At 38.1% G+C, this 18654-nt stretch overlaps 1 protein-coding gene across 4 annotated transcripts in view; it reads left to right on the top strand.

Moving 5' to 3' along the window:
* Nucleotides 1-18654, top strand: part of TMEM164 (transmembrane protein 164) — a 41663-nt gene that overhangs the window by 6556 nt on the left and 16453 nt on the right. For 3 of the 4 annotated variants that reach the window (XM_065689664.1, XM_065689663.1, XM_065689662.1), the window contains exons 3-5: nucleotides 8672-8721; nucleotides 10381-10447; nucleotides 18254-18332. In XM_065689664.1, the coding sequence (XP_065545736.1) occupies nucleotides 8672-8721; nucleotides 10381-10447; nucleotides 18254-18332 (196 nt within the window). Of the gene's footprint in view, nucleotides 1-1522; nucleotides 1603-8671; nucleotides 8722-10380; nucleotides 10448-18253; nucleotides 18333-18654 lie in introns of those variants that run through there. The other variant, XM_065689665.1, reaches the window with a different exon arrangement.

An 18654-nucleotide genomic window follows, 5' to 3' on the forward strand; every position in this document is an offset into this window, starting at 1 on the left:
TTTGTTGTGGGAATCGCCGGGAGACGAGCTCATCAGATGATGACCAACAAGTCTCGTTTATTGCTAAGCAGATGGATACTTATATACCTTGCATACAGAGATCATTGGCTTATAGCTTCCACATGTTACAAGATTATTGGTTTGTGATGCGGTAACAGAGTTCAACAGAACAGGATAAAAAAAATAGAACCAGGGACAAGGAGTCTGGTCAGTGAGATAAACATTAAACAATTTGAAGGTCACAAACTTAATTATCGTTCTGCTTCTGCCGCAGTCTATCTCCAGGGCGCGCTCTTCTTGCTCCCTTGTACTTCTCCATCTGAAATCTGCACCAGCTGCAGTATGTCACCATGACCTTTATCTTTTAACCATTCAGCAACATAGCAACTCTCCACAGTTTGTTTCACCATTGTGCTCAGTTTTAGTAAATCCCAGCATATACTAGAGACATTGAGAAATATTAATATGAGGCAAGGGAAGGATTTGTATTCAGAAATAAGTAATTTTAAATTTAGTATGGAAGACTAGAAAAATATGTCTTAAGGCTGTCAATCACAGTTTGCTTGCTTTGAAGAGTTTGCAGTTCAGCCAGTTCACCTTGGACAAGGTTTTGGCCAGCGCATGCTCTATCTTGAGCTGAAAAAGTGTGTGCTTCAGTCAAGGTGATGGGGATTGCGGTAATATGTCATGCTACTGATGAATGTTCTATTTGAGGAACTGGAGATTCAAGCTCTAGGTTAAGCCTTTGTATTAAAGTTGCTAGAATTTGGAAAGGAATATAGAAAGTGGAGAATTGGCAAGAATTAATCTTGCTCTCTAAAAAGGAGTAGGGATTGCATGATTGGAAATTCTGAGTGAAAAAGCTTAACTTTATTACCCCAAATGTTTGCACTGAGGGTTATTGTCTAAAGGCTATTAGGTGAATCCTTAGGTTATCAGGTATTGGTTTGTTTTGATGAGATCATCAGAGATTTAAAGCAAATAGCAATCAAAGTGTAATGTTTAGTTTGAACAATGTGTTATGGAGACACAGGCTTTTTTTTCCATTTCTTTTTCACTCTTCTGTATGTGTTTTGTTTGAGAATGGAGCTGTTAAGAATTGTTTCAGTGTTCTCTCCTGTGTTGTAATGTATCATTGTTGGCTGTAACTTATTTTTAGGATGGATTTTTAAACCTATTTGGCGGTTTCACACACCATTCCCTGTGGGCTGTTTGCTAGCAGTTTAAACTGATGCTTCAGGAATATCTGCCTGAGGCCTTTAGGAGCCTCAGTGGAGCGGTGGACTGAATCAAATAGCAGCAGTAACCGTACTGGACGCCTTATAAGTTCCAAAGATCAGGATGACTTTGATCTAATGATTTACATTCTAAAAGCTCCTTTCTTTGTTGTCTCCCTTTCACTGCTGTAAATATTCATGCTCCTGATCACAGATTGAGTTTTACTGTGGTGGTTGTACATCAACCACATTTAATGTAGCAACTGGAGCTGTGTTGATGTTCACTGCAGACCAGTTCTGTACTGTGTGTGAACTGGAAACCTGCAAAGAGTGTAATGGGACTCATGTTTCTTGTGACACTTCCTCAGGGCTTTAGATAGATGTGGTAAGGGTTTACATTTATTCAGATTGCCAAGTAATTAGTCAAGTGATTTACTTGTTTATATTTTAATACTTTAATTATGCCAACTTAAATTATAAGGAATATGATCTTATATGCCATAGCTTTTAATAGATTGTGTTCTGTTTCTGTTTCTTTGGCCACAATTAACTGTAATAATGAAGCTATTGTTTATTATCCTGCTGTGTTTAAAGATTACAAATTTCTGTTGTAAAATCCTACAGGTTGAGGAATTTTGAACTGTGACAAGAAAAGGGTATTGGTGACTTGAAGTAAAGTAGAGCAGGACTTTTCTATGATGGTTTTGCTTCTGTAGGAAACTGATATGAAATGTCATGACTGGGGAAGAAGTACTAAGAGTGAACATGGTAAGTATATATGCATGTCAGAATCTCACTGTGAGCCCAGATAAGGTTTTGATTGTAAGGTTTTGCTAAAGCATTAAGCTAGGAATGGGGAATGAACTAACCCACCACTAGTGAAGAGCCGGTGCAGGTAGTGATTAGAGAATAAGGAAGAAAAAACAACCTGTGACACTTTTTCTCTGAAATACTAATTCCCAAGATGTGATAACTAATGCTACTGCACACATAGAAAGACTTATGTTAATAATTAATCCTAAAATATAACAAGTCTAGAAATCTTTCACCTAAGACTGTAAAACGGAAGGAGTGAGTACAGGCTTGTTGGGTAAACTAGCTAAGCTTGTGGAAGGGGAGACATACAGAATGTCCCAATGAATATATATAACTTAGAAGACATTATATTGCAGAAGATGAAAATTGTTCAACCTGCTACCCTTCTTTCATCCCTGGGTAAAACTGGGAGGTTGGAAGGAGGGACGGTTAGCTCCCAAAGTCTGGTTTATATCATAAAGAAACTACTTTTATTGTAGTATTACTTAATGCTCTGTCAGTGATGTTCCTTTGAATCATGAGTATTCTTAACACTAGGTTAACAATTCCACAGGACACGTTCATTAATCCCTGAACCTGTCTGGCAGGTGCAGTAAGGAAGCTGTGATTTTTATGCTGAAAAATTAAATGCATTCAACTTGTTGCTCTTTAGCAATGAGAATGTAACATCTTTTGACCTTTGTTCTCTTTTTAGCTTTGGCAGTCTGAACCTGTCAAACCACAGTTACGATATTACTGTTTTTTTACTAGTTACCTTTTAGAAGGCAAATAGATGGCTTTTAAGGGCTGTGGCTTTTCTGGGCTGGGTTGATAGTTTGTATAAAACCAGCTGCTGAAGCAAAGCTGTCTGATGGAGTTGTTAAACCACTACTTTCTGCTAAATGATAGGGTAATGTTTTTAAACTTTAGGGTTAGAGTTAATTAGCAAAATCTTCTACATCTTTTAAATTATCCAGCTGCTTGAATGTTCCTTACCTTATGTTTTACTATTGTGGGGGAAAGTGGGTGGTCTCGACATCTACAGTAAAATACACTTCATTTTACTGCTGTATCTTAAGATACCTCTTAATCTCTCCTCTTCTGGAGGGTACTTTGATACACCTAAGGAAGAGTGGAAATTTTATTTCAGAAGAAATTAAAATCTAACCTCTTGAAGTTTTCATTTTGGAATAGTGTATTAAACCCATTTATGACCTGGGTGACCAGGACTGCAATATTTGAAAAGAAAGATATGTTTCCAGTCTGCTGCAACAAGATAACTAAATCAAGCCGGCAGCTCAGGGACAGACAAGTTGCTCTTTTGAAAGGTAAATGAAATGTGTGCAGCTACGTGAGATGCACTGGTTGTACTTGCAGCTTAGCTGTCTTCTGCCAGAAACAAGTGTACTTGTAAGGCATCGGTAAGAGTTCCCATTGATACTATAAGTGATACTTTGTGTGATGTTAAATATGGAATGGTTAAGAGTTGTGTGACTTGTTCTTTTCTTCCCCTGCTACCCTTTGAATTGTCTCATTTTGTCTCTTTAGTTTGTTTCTGATCAAACAAGATGATCTTTGTGTTATGCATGTTTCTGTCTCAGCAGGACTAAAACTGGTAGAAGAAAAGCCTTTCATGACAAGTTTTGACTGTGCTCTGCCTCACTGTAAAAATAGCATCGTTAAAATACTTCTGAAGGGAGCTTTTAAGTATATTGTTTTGAAGAAATTTGAGAGGTTTTGGAATCAAAAGACCCTGGAGATTCAGCAACCCACAGGACAAAAAACCCCCAAACCAACCTAAAAATGCATGGTCTCTCCCAGTTCAGAGTGCTCATGGAGTGAGGCAGTAACATTCAATGAATAGAATGGTACCAGGCTTAAATATTTGAAGAGGTATTTTACGTCAGGTCAGTGACAGTATTGCTGTCCCAGACATAGAAATATCATTTGGAGCATTCTTTTTTTGTTCGTGCATGGTTAGAAGAAGAGAACATGTAAGAGACTGTTGGACAGCCCAGTCATGGGCAAGTTCAGAGCAACCATAAATTCAGTCTCTAAGATTTTTGTCTCAGTGAAGGAATAGTTAAGTGGTGCAATCCTGTACATTGCAGTCTTCAAGCTGTAACAGCCCTGCTGACCCATCATGTGTTGTGGTGTGACCTTTGTATTTGGACTTATGCAGGATAGTGCTGACTATACAGTTCTTTATGCCAGCAGTATTTCCCGTGGGAATAGACATTGTTATTTATGGTCTTGTAATTATGGAGTATTTTGTCAGAATTTCTGACTTACGTTTTCATATGGATCCTCAATGTTAAGTGAACTTCATTTTGCAGGTTGACCAGTGTTAGGAGTTTCTTCGAGATTTGTTGCCTGAGAACAATTGTAAAATCTTCTGGTCCTGTGCTGGTGGAAGAGACTCACACAGCCTGACTCACAGTATCATCCCTATCTAGGACTTGGTACCTGTACATTTCCCTGAGGCCATGTGTGAGTTTGTACACTCACTTGCATTAGCCTACAGTCTTTTCCAGGCTGAAAAGTCTTAATGTGTTAAATCCATATATGGAAGATGTTCTGTACTTATTGATCATTCTTGTTGACCTCTGTAACCCTTTCCTAAATTGCTTTTTTTTTTTTTTTGAGAGAGAATGTGGGGGGTTAAAGGGGGAGGGAATGATCTCAACTGGCAGTGTTCAAGGCCAGGCTGGACTGAGCCTTGGGTGGCATGGTTTAGTGTGAGGTGTCCCTGCCCATGGCAGGGGGGTTGGAGCTAGATGATCTTAAGGTCCTTTTCAACCCTATTTATGATTCTGTAACTGTGCCCAGAATTCAGCCTGTCAGGCAGTGAATATCTTGCAGCTTATTTTTCCCTCTGGAAATACTGTCTGTACATTTTGGATTTCTGGTTAATTTTTCTGTCCTTTTCATTTTTAATGTGAAAATGTAACAGGTAGCAGGTCTGACAGAGTAAGGAGGGACACCAAAATTGTTTCTTAGTGTTTCTTCTAAATTGCAAGTTCCATTATTCTGCCTTGAGCAAGGAGAAGCTACTTCAGTGTGTTTTAAAATACATGTTGTCCTGTTTACACTAGAACTCTGCAACGTGCCGGCGAAGTGGGCTCAGATACGTGCTAGCCTGAGTGCATAAAACCTTGAGAGTTCTGCCAGGAAAACAGAAGCTGGGAACTGTTCACAGCCATGCTGCTAATTTAATATGACATTGTTTGGTTTACAAAACATAACTGTTTCCTCCTGCAGGGCAAAGGATTTTATTTCCAGTATGAGTGAAATGTAATATGATTATGTGACCGTTTGTGTTGGAGTTTGTGAGCTTGTCTGCTGTGAACTAGATATTTTAGGACTTTTTCATTGAGCTGAATGATGACCCTTTTTATAATGGTTGAATCAGATACAAGGGTGTCTTGTAAAATATCCCCTTTAAGAGGCTGAGGTTTATTTATCACAGAAAGTATATGCATATTTAGAGAGGAAGTGCTTGATATTAAACTGCTAAAGCTGAAATATATGAAATTCTCTTCCCTTATCCCGAAGTTTTAACATAAACGTTCTGGTTACGATTTCTCTGCTGCCATAAAAAATGGAAGTCAGGCTTATTTTCTGGAAGATCCCTCGTAACAGAGAGATTTGATTGCATAAAATGTTAAATATTTGTTTTTCCCTCATCAGTCCTGAAACTGTGTTTCTTGCAGTAGAATTGACATAGAAATACACAGCTGTGAATCTGGTTCTCTTCTTTGCCTGTCTCCATGGTAGTGAAGAATTGGCATGTCAGTCGTTGTAACAATACTATCCTTTTTTAATACTAGCTATTTTTTAACCTCAGTGCTGAGATTCAGACAGTATACAGACTTGTATTGTAGTTTTTGCTCTGTCGTGGTACTTGAAGCACTTTTCATTATGTCAGAAAAACAAATAACTGGTGTGATTAAGTCGCATTTCTGCTTTGATTATTTTATGCATATAGAGAAAAAGGTTGATCTGCTTTAAGATGTCAGAAACGAAAAAAATCATACTGGGAGAGCAGAAGGTATGAATTGTGCTTCAGAAGAAACAGGTTTCTGAATTTAAGGAACGCATAAAATAATTTTAATTTAAAGCTCTGCATGAACTAGTGAGACTCTAAATATTGTCTCTTCTTTTGCTAATGTACATGTGTTAAAAAGTCACATTAATGCATAAAAAAGTAGTTATTGTAAAAGACCTGTAGAAGATATTTATGGTGCCCAAAGAAGGAAAAAAATAGTCCACAATTCAAGGAACTTTAGTTAGTAAACAAAGTTTATTGCAAAATATGCAGTGATGGAATAGTGAAACATAGTGAGTGTTAGACACTTTTCCTAGAAGCCATGCATGTAGTGTGTGTGTGTATATATATATATATATATATATATATATATATATATATGTATAGTCTTATGTGCAAGGTGACGTGTAGACCACTCGGAAGAATTTTCTGGCATATACTTCTTAGCACAAAAAAACATCCATTAGTAGCTTGTCATCATGTGTTTGTTATGTTTTCTTTCTCTTTAACCTCTACTCTGCTCTTGTGAGACCTCACTTGGAGCATTGTGTGCAGTTCTGGTGTTCTCAACATAAAAAGGACATGGAACTGCTGGAACAAGTCCAGAGGAGGCCACGAGGATGATCAGGGGCTGGAGCACCTCCCGTATGCAGACAGGCTGAGGAAGTTGGGGCTGTTCAGCCTGGAGAAGAGAAGGCTGAGTGGAGACCTCAGAGCAGCCTTCCAGTACCTGAAGGGGGCCTATAGGGATGCTGGGGAGGGACTCTTCGTCAGGGACTGCAGTGACAGGACAAGGGGTAACGGGTTAAAACTGAAACAGGGGAAGTTTAGATTGGATATAAGGAGGAAATTCTTTCCTGTTAGGGTGGTGAGACCCTGGAATGGGTTGCCCAGGGAGGCTGTGAGTGCTCCATCCCTGGCAGTGTTTAAGGCCAGGCTGGATGAAGCCTTGTGTGGGATGGTTTAGTGTGAGGTGTCCCTGCCTATGGCAGGGGGGTTGGAACTGGATGATCTTGAGGTCCTTTCCAACCCTAACTATTTTATGATTCTATGATTCTATGAGTTAAAATTGCTTACCTTTTAAATACCAGACTGGAATCTGGAATTTTAACATTTGATTTGAAACTCCGGATTTTAACAATATTCACTAAGGAAATGTCTTGAGGGGTATATTCAGTCAATTTTAATTGCTGCCTCTTTCCTGCTGTGCTTTTATTAGAGTTCTGTATGACTTAGGAAAAACAATTTGTGTGTGTGTATTCTAAACTGTTACTGAGGCTGACTTGAATTAAACATACAAGTAAGTGAATTAGAGAAATAAATGGCTGTATATTAACAGCTTGATTGGAAATAAGATATTTTGAATGTGTGTGTTTTATTTGTATGGTAGAGGCAGCAACCCCTTTTATACACAGGGCTTAGTGATATGATCCAGACTTCAACATTTCTACTGTTGCTGCAGCAAGTACATGATCTAGGAGTAATTAATTTGAGTATACATCAGAAGCCTCTTCCCAGCCTTGCAGCGCTTCAAAGAAACATGTTTGGTGAATTGTTTAATCTGGCTTGTCCATAAAGCAGACATTCTCCAAATGCTCTCACTTGAACTGATTTAAAGATCACTACAAATCTGTTTTGTAGGTTGGCAGTGAAATCTATTGTGAATTTATTTTAGCAACAGCAGTAAAAAGTGTGACTCATTTATTTCTTATAAAATAAATGCTTGTCAGACAGTAGGCCAAAGTCTCTTCTTTGCAGTAGTGGGCAGTATAAAAGGTAAGAGTTTTATCACTGAGCACTTAGGTAGTAGTCTCTTTAGAGTAAAGCTTGCTGATAGGAAGTTTTTCAAGTTGCTGTGAGAGGTTTTGTACAGCAATATCAAAAGATTATGGTTATCTAAATTTAGGTGGGGCATTGTTGCAAATCAACCATACTTTATCACATGAAAATTGAAATCAAGTCCTATTTATGGTAGTAGTATGTAGTAGCTTGTAAAATAAACATGCCGGTCCAGTTGTACTCTGTTATTTTTGGTCTTGTGAAACAGCTAATAATTGGTGAAAATTTTACAGTACTTTAACATACTGTATTGAGTATGGAAGTGAACATATTTAAAGATGACTACTAAGCAGATAATGAGGTAGCCTTATTTTGGGAAGCATGAAGAGGCTTCTATATGCAGCCATCTAGCATTAAGTCTTCAAGAGCTGGGTCCTGCACTGCTGAGGGTAAGTATTGTCATTGTAAATGCTTGGTCTTTAGCACAGCAAGGACATTATCATGATACAGGGTTAAGGGAGCTGCTGTAGTAAGATGATTGGTAATGCAGTAAACTGCTTTGTAAGAGACCTTTTGTAATGACATCAAACAGGCTAGAGTTTGACTTGTTTCTTAGGCACTGGCAGAAGTCGAACCCTAGATGCTACTCATACTGCTTGAATCCTTTCATATGTAGATAATGTGAGACCTTTTGTTGAAGAGTTTTAGTTTCTTCTAGCTCTTTTGTTACATAGTTCTGCTTAGAAATGATTTGTGACCTATGGAACTGGGAAGGAAAGATATAAAAAATTGAGTCTATATCATTAACTTAAATTTGTTTCTACCATTTCAGATTTTTCTTCTTGCCTGTCCCCCATGTCGGGTTGCAATGATCCTCTTCAGGTAATGCCTCTTCTTTACTAAATTTCTATCTACTTGCATAATTTATTTTAAAAGTTAATCACTGCTTAAGTCATAAAATATTAAGATACATATCTGGTTGGAAAGGCGTATTGGTTGGAATGAAAAATGACACCTTGAAAAGGGTCAGGGCTTAAATCATGGGTGTTGAGCCACATACCCTGGGTTCTTTTGTACCGTGGTTTTGGCCTTGCTTAGCAACATGGATTAGCTTGGTGACAGATAAGAACGCAGACATCTTTCTACAGATTAACCTACGGGTTTGTGTAATTTATGTAATAGGCCTTGTACCTCTTTATTTTCCTCACTAAAAATTAATAACTGGACAAGGCCCTGTGTACAGGAAGGATCTAGTTTTAAAACTGTGGATTTAAGTTAAATAGCGAAGGCAGATTCTTGCTGACTTGGCTGTTTCTCAAATCTATGCAATCTTTCCTAAAATATTGCATATTGTTACTAACTTCAGGAACCACAAGAATTCCTAATGTGCAGGAAGCTCTAATGGGCTGCCACTATAGAGTTCAGTAAGCAGCTGAGGTCTGGTCATATTGTGGGGAGACACACAGGAATAGCTGTAGTTGCCACTGTGACAGCTCTTTCTTGTCTTAGTCTAGGCAGTGACTGGAAAAATGGTGCTGGGGGTACCCCTCATGAATTATTTTGAAACTCCTGCTATCTCTCTGCAACTTTTTCCTGCTGCTTCTCATTTGGGCACGGAGTAGGCTGAATCCAGAGATCCTGTGTTAGGGTCTCCACCGTGGAGAGGGTGGAAAGTACATCTGGTATCCAGGAAATCCTGGATTTACTATATGCATTTGCAAAAGACCAGTTGCAGAGCAGAGGCCTAAATATTTGTTATTTTTCAGAATGAGCTTTTCTGTTTTCTAACACCCTGACAGCATGTAAATTAGATTTGGAAAAACTGTTTTGAAATTGTAGTACCTTTTCTCCCCCTCAAGTTACTTTTAAATTCCTGAGAGTTTATGACAAGCAGTGGTTGTAAACAGTTTATTCTTTACTTTGTTTCTTATGTAAAGTAGATTGAACTAGAACTGATACAGTTTTTGTGTTCTTGTGATGCAGCCATGGCTCAGAAGAAGATGGCTGGAAGCTATACAAAATACAGTATTATAATACTACTTTCCTGCCTTATTCTTTGCTTAGAACTTGCTGTGAAGTTTTGACAAATATAATTCTTCCTTTATCTAAGGGTCTTTTTCCAAATTCCTGAAGAATTCAAGCTTACTTTGAAGCTGAACATTTAAAGAGTTAGACAGGAGTAAAAACCTTTATCAAATATGCTATCTTAAGCTGTGAAAGACAAATGAACAGCAAAATTCCAACTATTTAGCAGCTTCCGTCATGAACAGGATTAACACAAATGGGCAGTCCAGGCTTTCTAGGAATCCAAAGCTCATTACAGAAAGCAGTCCTACTTCAGGAAATTATTTGTGTATTTGAAGAGAGGTTTTCGTCTTGGTTGTTGTATTTTAACAGTGCCTTAATTAAAATTCAATCCAAAAGATTTTTTTATGAATTTTCTTAAATCTCTTGCTACCTTTTATTGAAGAGATACTACATAAAATATGTGAAGACATTGTGTTTCTGTCTGTGAGAATAACACCGCGTCTCTCTTCTAAGGTTGCAGATGCATATGCTGAATGGGGCCCTCTTGGCATTGCTGTTTCCAGTTGTTAATACACGCCTGGTGAGTCTGCTGTACTTCTCCTCCTCCTTTATTTATTTATTTATTTATTTTATATTTATTCCTAAAATATTTTCTTTGGGCAGTTAGACATGTGTTTTATTTGCTCTTTTAAAATTCCTGTTACCAGGCTGTAGATTCCTGGTACAGGTCACTACGTTGGAGCCAGATACTGATGCAGTATCTTGGATTTGATCCAATATCAAAAGCCAATATCTTGGACTTTTTCGTGTTGATAAATCAATGTGGAAAGGTAACTCTGCTGTATTCTAAGGATCAGTTTCATCCTAGCCTTTAAATGGAGGGAAAATGTCATGGCTTTGAAAGAGGCCTTTGTAGGTTAGTGTTGTAGCCTGTGGTCAAAATTCAGTTTTAAGGTTTTCAGACTACATGTCAATGTAAGACTCCTCGGGCATGGAAAATGCCAAATGTTGATGGTGGCTGTCACCCCAGCTCCCCGAAGAGTAGGCGCAGCAGGTTTCTTTTTTCCCATGCAAGCTTTCCAATCTGCTATAAAACTCCCACCTCCTGGACAAAAGCTCAACCTGTTGGTGTCTTTAGAAAGGTTCCAATTATACTGAGAGTTAATGGTCAGAAAAGTTATCCTTAATCTGAACCATATGAAATATTTCTAAGGACTGTCTTTAAGAGCTGTTATGTATATATATTAGAACTGTGTGTATGTATATATGATTATATGCCTACGTGCTATTCATTTTTGTGTCAATTTACCTATTTGCAAGAATCTGTTATAGTTATTTAAATGCCTGTTTTAATATAGATTTCACTTCTATTTATCTGCTTATGTTTGTATGGTGTCTGGATAAAGTACTCGTACCTATATCCATATAGCATGTGAATTAATGATATTATGAACAAAATTGGTGTGGACTTTAGACTCCATTACAAATCTCATTAGTGGCTGTTTGCAAATCTTGGCTGCCCTAATAAGATTAAGTGTAAAATCTGCATCTGTGGTGAACTTCATGGATGATGCATTGTGTTCATTGGTCACACTGGTAGCTAAGGAGACCTGAAACCTGATGGTTCTATTGTTGCCTTTTAGGTAGTTTCTTTTTTTTTTGGTTTTTTTTTTTTTCCCTTTTTAAGACTATGAAATTTTGCTCTGAGACACAGTTCAGTCACTAGAGAGAGGATAATATATGTGGAGGCTTTTACACGTGACAAATTATCTTCCATAAAGCATGGCACACTGCATAGGAGGATGGATCATTATTTTCAGATTTCAGTGGATTTAGTTGTGTAATAACCCTAGAGTTCAAGATTTATGTTGTCCTTCATAACTTGGTAACTATATGTATTTTTCAATTCTATAACAGCTTATGTGCAGTTTGCAATTATGTTTTAATAAAACTTGATACTGCTGAAGTGGCATCAGATGAATAAAACAAATGGGTTTTTTTATGATAAGGATTACTTTTGTATTTCAAACTCTAGTTTTTAAGTAAATCTAAATTTAGCATAACAATGATTTTTCTGGGTAACCTTTTCAGGGTAAAATGTTGAAATATTTAATAAATCATTAGCCTGTATTTGCTCTGCTATTATTATGTATCTCATTTGTATTAGGGCAGTGGTAATTAAACAGGAAAAAACGAGGCTACTTATAAATTTCTCCTTAATTAGGTTTAGAGGAGCCAAAGGACAATGTCCAAGAGCAAATATTTTCTGAATAAGTACAACTTAGGATATTTTTGGCCTGACAGCTGCTTGCTAGGCTGTTCTCTTTTCAGTGTTTCTTCTGGCACAAGATAATGTGGGTGATGTTTTATAGCACTGCTGCTTTGACCCAGATTCTCTATTGGTAGACACACATTCTGCTCTGCAACTGTTACTGTAGGTTTTTTTCACACTGACATGGTCCTGAAAGCAGTGAATGTTTCTTAAAGCTTAGCAGGAAGTCCAAAAAAGCAGTAATTTTGTCCATGCTGTCTGCTCTGGTTTGTAGTATCCAAGTCCTGATTCACTCAAGAATTGTTGTCTCAAACTTTTAAATCCAGTTTTAAGATACATATTTTAGTGTGTACATGTTTCATATAAAAATTTTGTATACTTAGTAATGTCTGTAAATTGGTGTAATATATAGTGTATGGCACAAAAACCATGAAGAATCAGGCACCTAAACTATTAAATAAGTGAGGAGTGATAGGTTGTCTGGGGCAGAGAGAGTTCCAAGGTCAGTGGGAACTGGAAAGCAGGAGACTGTTGCCTCCTGTCACTGTGAGAGATTGTACCAAATGGATATATTGCGTAAGTGCCAAAATGCCTCACTGTTATCTTCCATAGTGTACAATGTATTTTATCTTTAGAAGTTATTTGATGTCTTGGTGGTGATAGTTTTCATTGTCTTCATCTGACATTCTCCTAAAGCTGTCTTCCATGTGGATTGCCTGAGTTATCTCACAGGCCGCAGATGATCACTGTTGAGCTGCAGTTTCTCTTTGGAGAAGCCTGCTAATTTAGCAAGTTCAGCAGTAGCATTTACATGCTAGCTAGCAAACTGTGTGCCATGATGGAGGTGAAAGCAGTCAAATGCACAAGGAAATGTGCTGTTTTATTTGTGCATATCAATAATCTGGAAGGGACAAGAGACAGAAGATACAGAATGAAAAATAACCATTAATTCACCAGCAAATGTATGTTCGTTAAGGAACTAGTGGCTGTCAGGATCTTGGTTCTAAGTGTTAGACTAGTCAGAGTAATTTCCAGAACACCCCTTACAACATCTTGTGGCACAGTCTGTTAGGGTCATGTATTTTTCTACCAATCACTTTACTCAATGCATTGTAAGTATTACTTTATATATATAATTCAATGTTAGATTATCCTGAAAAAGAAATTTCTGGAAGCTGATAGCATAACTCTTCATTTTTCTTGTATCTGTTGAAATTTTTTAGAACCTGAGTAATTTCAAAACTATTCCTAAATATTAGTCGGTTGCCAGTGGAGAGTTGAGATATTCATTGAGACTACAGTAGAAGGTTTCTGCCTTCTGTTGTTTTAACCTTTCAGTGATGCTATACTTCTCAAAAACCTTGTTGGACTGTAATGGGCACATGGGATAGTATTCAAAGAAAAATGTAGCCTGAAAGATGAGGTCAGCCTATCCGCTTCTTTCCAAGGAAATATTTTCCTGCCTTGGCATGGTGTTGAAGTACCAGCAATTCACAGCCTTGAGCAACAGATGCACCCACTTGTGTTTAATTGGCAAGTAAATATTCCAGTTATTTGCTGCATTACTTACCATGTGCCGATGATGTTAAACTTTGTACATCGGAATAGTTACTGGGTAGAGACAAAACAGTTTATGTCTTAGTTAATGTTTTTCTTTCAGGAAAAAAAAAGGGTATTTGAATTTTCACTCATAATTTCATTCCTCTCTCGTGATGTAAATCATTCTTGTCAGCACTAGCAGTTCACATAGAAAATAGAGTAATCTTTTATGACCCTTAAGTAAATAGAGAAGGTGATGTTAAGGGAACTGGATCGCTAGGTTCCCAAGTGGGAACCAAAAAAGGTGTGAGAGGATATACAGGGGTGGAAAGACCTCTTTCTACTCTGTATTTATATTATATAGAATATGGTATAGGTCCCTATAAACTTGCTATGGAAATAAATTTATTTAACTGCCACAAAGACACTCCAAATGTTTGGAGAATAATTGGTTTTGTTGAACTTTTGTACTGTGTTAAATTTTAAAGGGAACTCTTTCCGCTGGTTTAAAAGCAGGGGTTTTTTTGCAAGCTGATGTCCTGAAAATGTTGCTATAGATGAACTAAAAAAACAGGACATGTCCCAGAGGTGTTAGGCTTTGCTCACACAGCTGCAATCGTGCAGTTTTAATGTTTCCAGAAGCTGCTGTATTCTATTATTAGAACTATTTGGCTTGAGAGGTATGCATTCTAAATCTGGTTTAGGAACAAATCATACGCTGAGCAGTACTTCCAGTGCACTCTGTGTAGTGCCCGTGATCATTGCCTACTGTATTGCTGTTGCCTGTTAAGATGGGTAGTTAAGGTACAAGTAATTCACTGTACTGAATAGTTTGCCTGAAATGCTTGTGCAGCATGGAATAAGTTGTGGTAGCACAGTATGTGACATCAACACTGGCTTCATCTAACTGGTACAAGGAAGTAACAAACAGTTGCACATTGGCAGATGTTGAGAGATTGTGCTTTGGTTGCTGGTGCTCAAGTCAGGGAGGGTTTCTGCAGCTTTAGGCAGTATCTGTGCTATGTGCATTAAATGGTATGGGTGTGGAAGTGGAGACTAGACTCACCCTTACATTTGATAACTGTAAATCTACTTTCTGCTGGTGGTCATAAGTAGCTAATATTCTCTCTAGAGGAACCAGGAAAATACTGTTTCTGAAATTATTATCTACCTCTTTTGGACTTGACCTTACAAATGCTTGATTGTGTCCACTGTGTCATTAATGTGAGCTAGTTTGCATAATGAAACTGAGTGACTAGGAGACAGTAGTGCCATTTTATGAGACAATAAACATCAAATATAGTGCTAGTCAAATACTCAGAACACTGATAAAAGTCAGAACAAATGCATTTAGTTGAGAGTGTACTGAACAAAGCCTTTTCCTGATTTTTCTCAGTGAGCATCATCCTCTGTAGCAACAGGCCTCATGTCCTGGTTTAACCCCAGCTGCAGCTCAGTGCCACACAGCTGCTCGCTTCCCACAGTGGGGTGAGGGAGAGAAGTGAAAGGGTAAACGTGACAAAACTCATGGGCTGATAAGATAAAGACAGTTTAATAGGTAAAGCAAAAGCTGTGCATTCACAGGCACAGTAAAAACAAGGGATTAATTCACTGCTTCCCATGATCAGGCTATCCCCAGGAAACAGGGCTCCATCACACCTAATGATGACTTGGGAAGACAAATGCCATCACTCTGAACATACCCCTCTTCTTCTTCCCCCAGCTTTACGTGCTGAGCATGATGCCATTGGAAATAAGCCTTGGGTGAGTTGGGGCTAGCTGTCTTGGCTCTGTCCCTTCTCATCTGCTTGTGCAACCTCAGTCTCCTTGCGGGGGGTAAGGAGCAGAAAAGGCCTTGACTGTGTGTAAGTGCTGCTTAGCAGTAACTAAAACATCCTTGTGTTATCGGCACTGTTTTCAGCGCAAATCCAAACCATTGCCCCATACCAGTTACTGTGAAGGGAATTAACTCTATCCCAGCCAAAACTAGCACATAAAGAAAAAAACTCTTAAAATTTGTAATAATTTGGGTTGGAATCCTGGGGCCTTTAATATGCTCAATAGACAGTTTAGATTACAAGTTTTGCTAACAAATATGTAGTCATTCTGAAGCTCTCTGGGTCAGGTTGAAGAACTGAATTGCAAAGATCACTGGTTGGTTACAGGGGGAATACTGCTCTTTGGAGAGGCTGCTGAGTTTCTACAGGGGCACCTGACAGGAGAGGACAAGCCTCTTGGGGCCTGTGAAGAGGGTCTACTTTGGAGATTGTTGGAGTCTGGATTTAAATACATGTGGCCTTCATGGGTGCCTATGGTCAATACTGATAGAGGGGTTTACTTTGTTCTGTAAGTGTTGCTTTGAGGTTTTCATTTCTCAGACTTCACCACTTGCTGAAGTGCTTGTTTTCACAAAGAGGTTCATTAAATCCTAGACTGCTGTGGGTGACCCCTTGTACCTTGTCACTACTTGCAGTTTCTCTTTGCATATCTGCTATCTGTGAGTCCTTTATTGCTGAAACAATTTTTAGCTAAGACCTTTAGAGCCGGGTGAGTCGGTTGCCCAAGACAACTTTATAGTTCATCTTTTGTGTTTGTTCTTCTGTATTTGTTGTAGCCTGGCTATACAACTTGGATGCTTGGTTGTACAGAAATTCTGCCGTTGTAGCTCTATACCAGCAAATGAACTTGCTGGTTGGTCAGGCTTCAGAACAAGCAATCTTTTCTAGTGAAAAAAAGATGTTTTGTTTTGTAGGGAAAAAAAAAATATTGTCAACACGACTGCAGCAAAACAACTGCTACCCTGTTCTCAGAAGTGTCCTGAGCATAGTGTTTGTGTAACTGATGCTCACATCTCAGCAAGTGTAAAAGCCCTTATGAAACCATAGATAAATAGAGAATGCTCCTTGGCAGGAGTGGGTGCCTCACGTTGTGCTGTTTGTATCGGGAGCTATTGTTTCTGAAGTGTGTCACTTCCAGCTGGAAGAAGTACAGCTCTTTCTCCAGTTAGGAAAACTGCCTGCTTTAGCCTCTTCCCAGATAATTTGGATTCCCTCACTTTGCTCTCTGTGTCTTTCAACAAGGGACAGAAAAAAAGATTCAGATTCAGGAAACCTCACAGCTTCTGTGAGGTTCTTGCTTTTGCATACTATTATCTTACTTGGTTTTATGTTTTGATACAGAATTCTTGGAATAAAATAACCCAACAGATTGTATGAACGTTGTGAGGGGTTTTTTTCTTTTTTTTTTTTCTTTTTTTTCCTTAGTCTCCCAAGAACTGGCTGAACATCTTGGAGGTTGTAATCAGGACACCGACACTGTGCAGCTGGGGATGCCAGGACTAGCAGAATCCAGCTGTTGGGTTTAGCATCCTTGGCATTCAAAATAAGATATAAGAATTATTGTTGAATTTCAAAGATCACTGTATTAATTACCGGCTACTGTTATTGGTAGGACTTGTGTCTGGATTCTCTGTGGAATGACAGAATAAGGCTGTTTGAACCAAAACTCAGGGCTTTGCGTTATTCCTGTGCAATTTCATACATGTGTGGTGGTATTTTCCAGTTTTCACTTGTGAAAAGACTTTGCCATTATTTTTCAGATCTGTAAGTGAGCTGCAGCAAGAAGCAGAATTCTGGATTTTGAGTTGGAATCTTTTCTACTACTCTTCAATTTCAAATGTGTTGCTTTAGTTTAACAAATAGATACAGGCAAAGGCACTTACAAACGGGAATAACTTTCAAATATGGCACATCACCTTTTCTAACTGATAAAAAGCTAGAATTAGTTGGGTCTGGATTAAAGAGTTCAAATTAAACACAGAGTTGTGGTTCAGGTTATTTTTAGCACAGTCTGTCTGACTTCTCTGAGAAGTAACACGAATTCAACTAAACACTTGGTCACTAATTGTGACTTCCCAAAAGTTGTCAGCATGTAAGAAATACCTGATTTACTATGAACTGGTAACTTGTTTATATGTATCTTTCTGCAGCTTCTCTTTAAAACCAATAAAATACTGATTATTTTATATTTTGTGGAGCTTATAAGTTTCACACATACATGCAGATTGCTATAAATCAGGTCTTTTGATTTTTGCACAGGTCTCAGCAATTAACGTACATATATAGTCATATATTTATATATAAAAGACCTCATTTATAGAATGCTATGAATAGAATTTTACCACTCAGAAGGCAGCAATTATCTTTTCTTTCTGAACAGGCTACTATCATATGGGGTGTGTATAGTTCCTGGTTTGATTATTGAGGGTTTTGCATTGTTAATGGTAATTTATAATTAAGAAAGGGAAAAGAGCAATTTTATTTTATTCCTTTTTTGCTGTGCTTCTAGCTAATTTTGAGAATTGTCTGCTTGAAGTGCTGCATTTGTGGCAAGGGGAATGGAACGGGTACTCTTAGCTGCACTTTCAAAGCACTGGCAACGAATGTCATCTCTTTGTTAATATACATAGGCGATGAAATAACGGAAGGGCTTTTCATGTGTCACGAGGAGAATGGTTCCTTGAAACTCAGGTGTCAGTGATTAAAAACATTTACAAATATTTTCCTTATTCCACAGCTTCCATTTGAAATGGAAATTTATTACATCCAGCATGTGATGCTTTATGTTGTGCCCATCTATCTGCTGCGGAAAGGAGGTAGGTTGGCAATTTACTCTATACATATTGAATTGGTCCTGTACAGTGAAAACGCTGTGCTGAATGGTTACTACAGGCTTTACTCTTTTCACCAATTTTCTCTGTGTTGTTAAGTAATAGTTTCCCATGTTAAGCTGGAGTTGCAACTGAGGTAGCAGACTTTTGTCACGCAGTGAAGGGAGAATTGAAAAAGGCCTTTTTCCCAAAGGGATATTAAGAATGTGTTGGCATAATGTGCACTCTCTTCCTGAGTAGCATCTCTGCCATCTTGCAACATTAAGTTGTTGTTGGAGTGTATTTTTAAGACTTTTGCCTTCTTAGA

Source organism: Lathamus discolor, chromosome 9, assembly GCF_037157495.1.
Source record: "Lathamus discolor isolate bLatDis1 chromosome 9, bLatDis1.hap1, whole genome shotgun sequence".
Classification (NCBI taxonomy): Eukaryota; Metazoa; Chordata; class Aves; order Psittaciformes; family Psittacidae; genus Lathamus; species Lathamus discolor.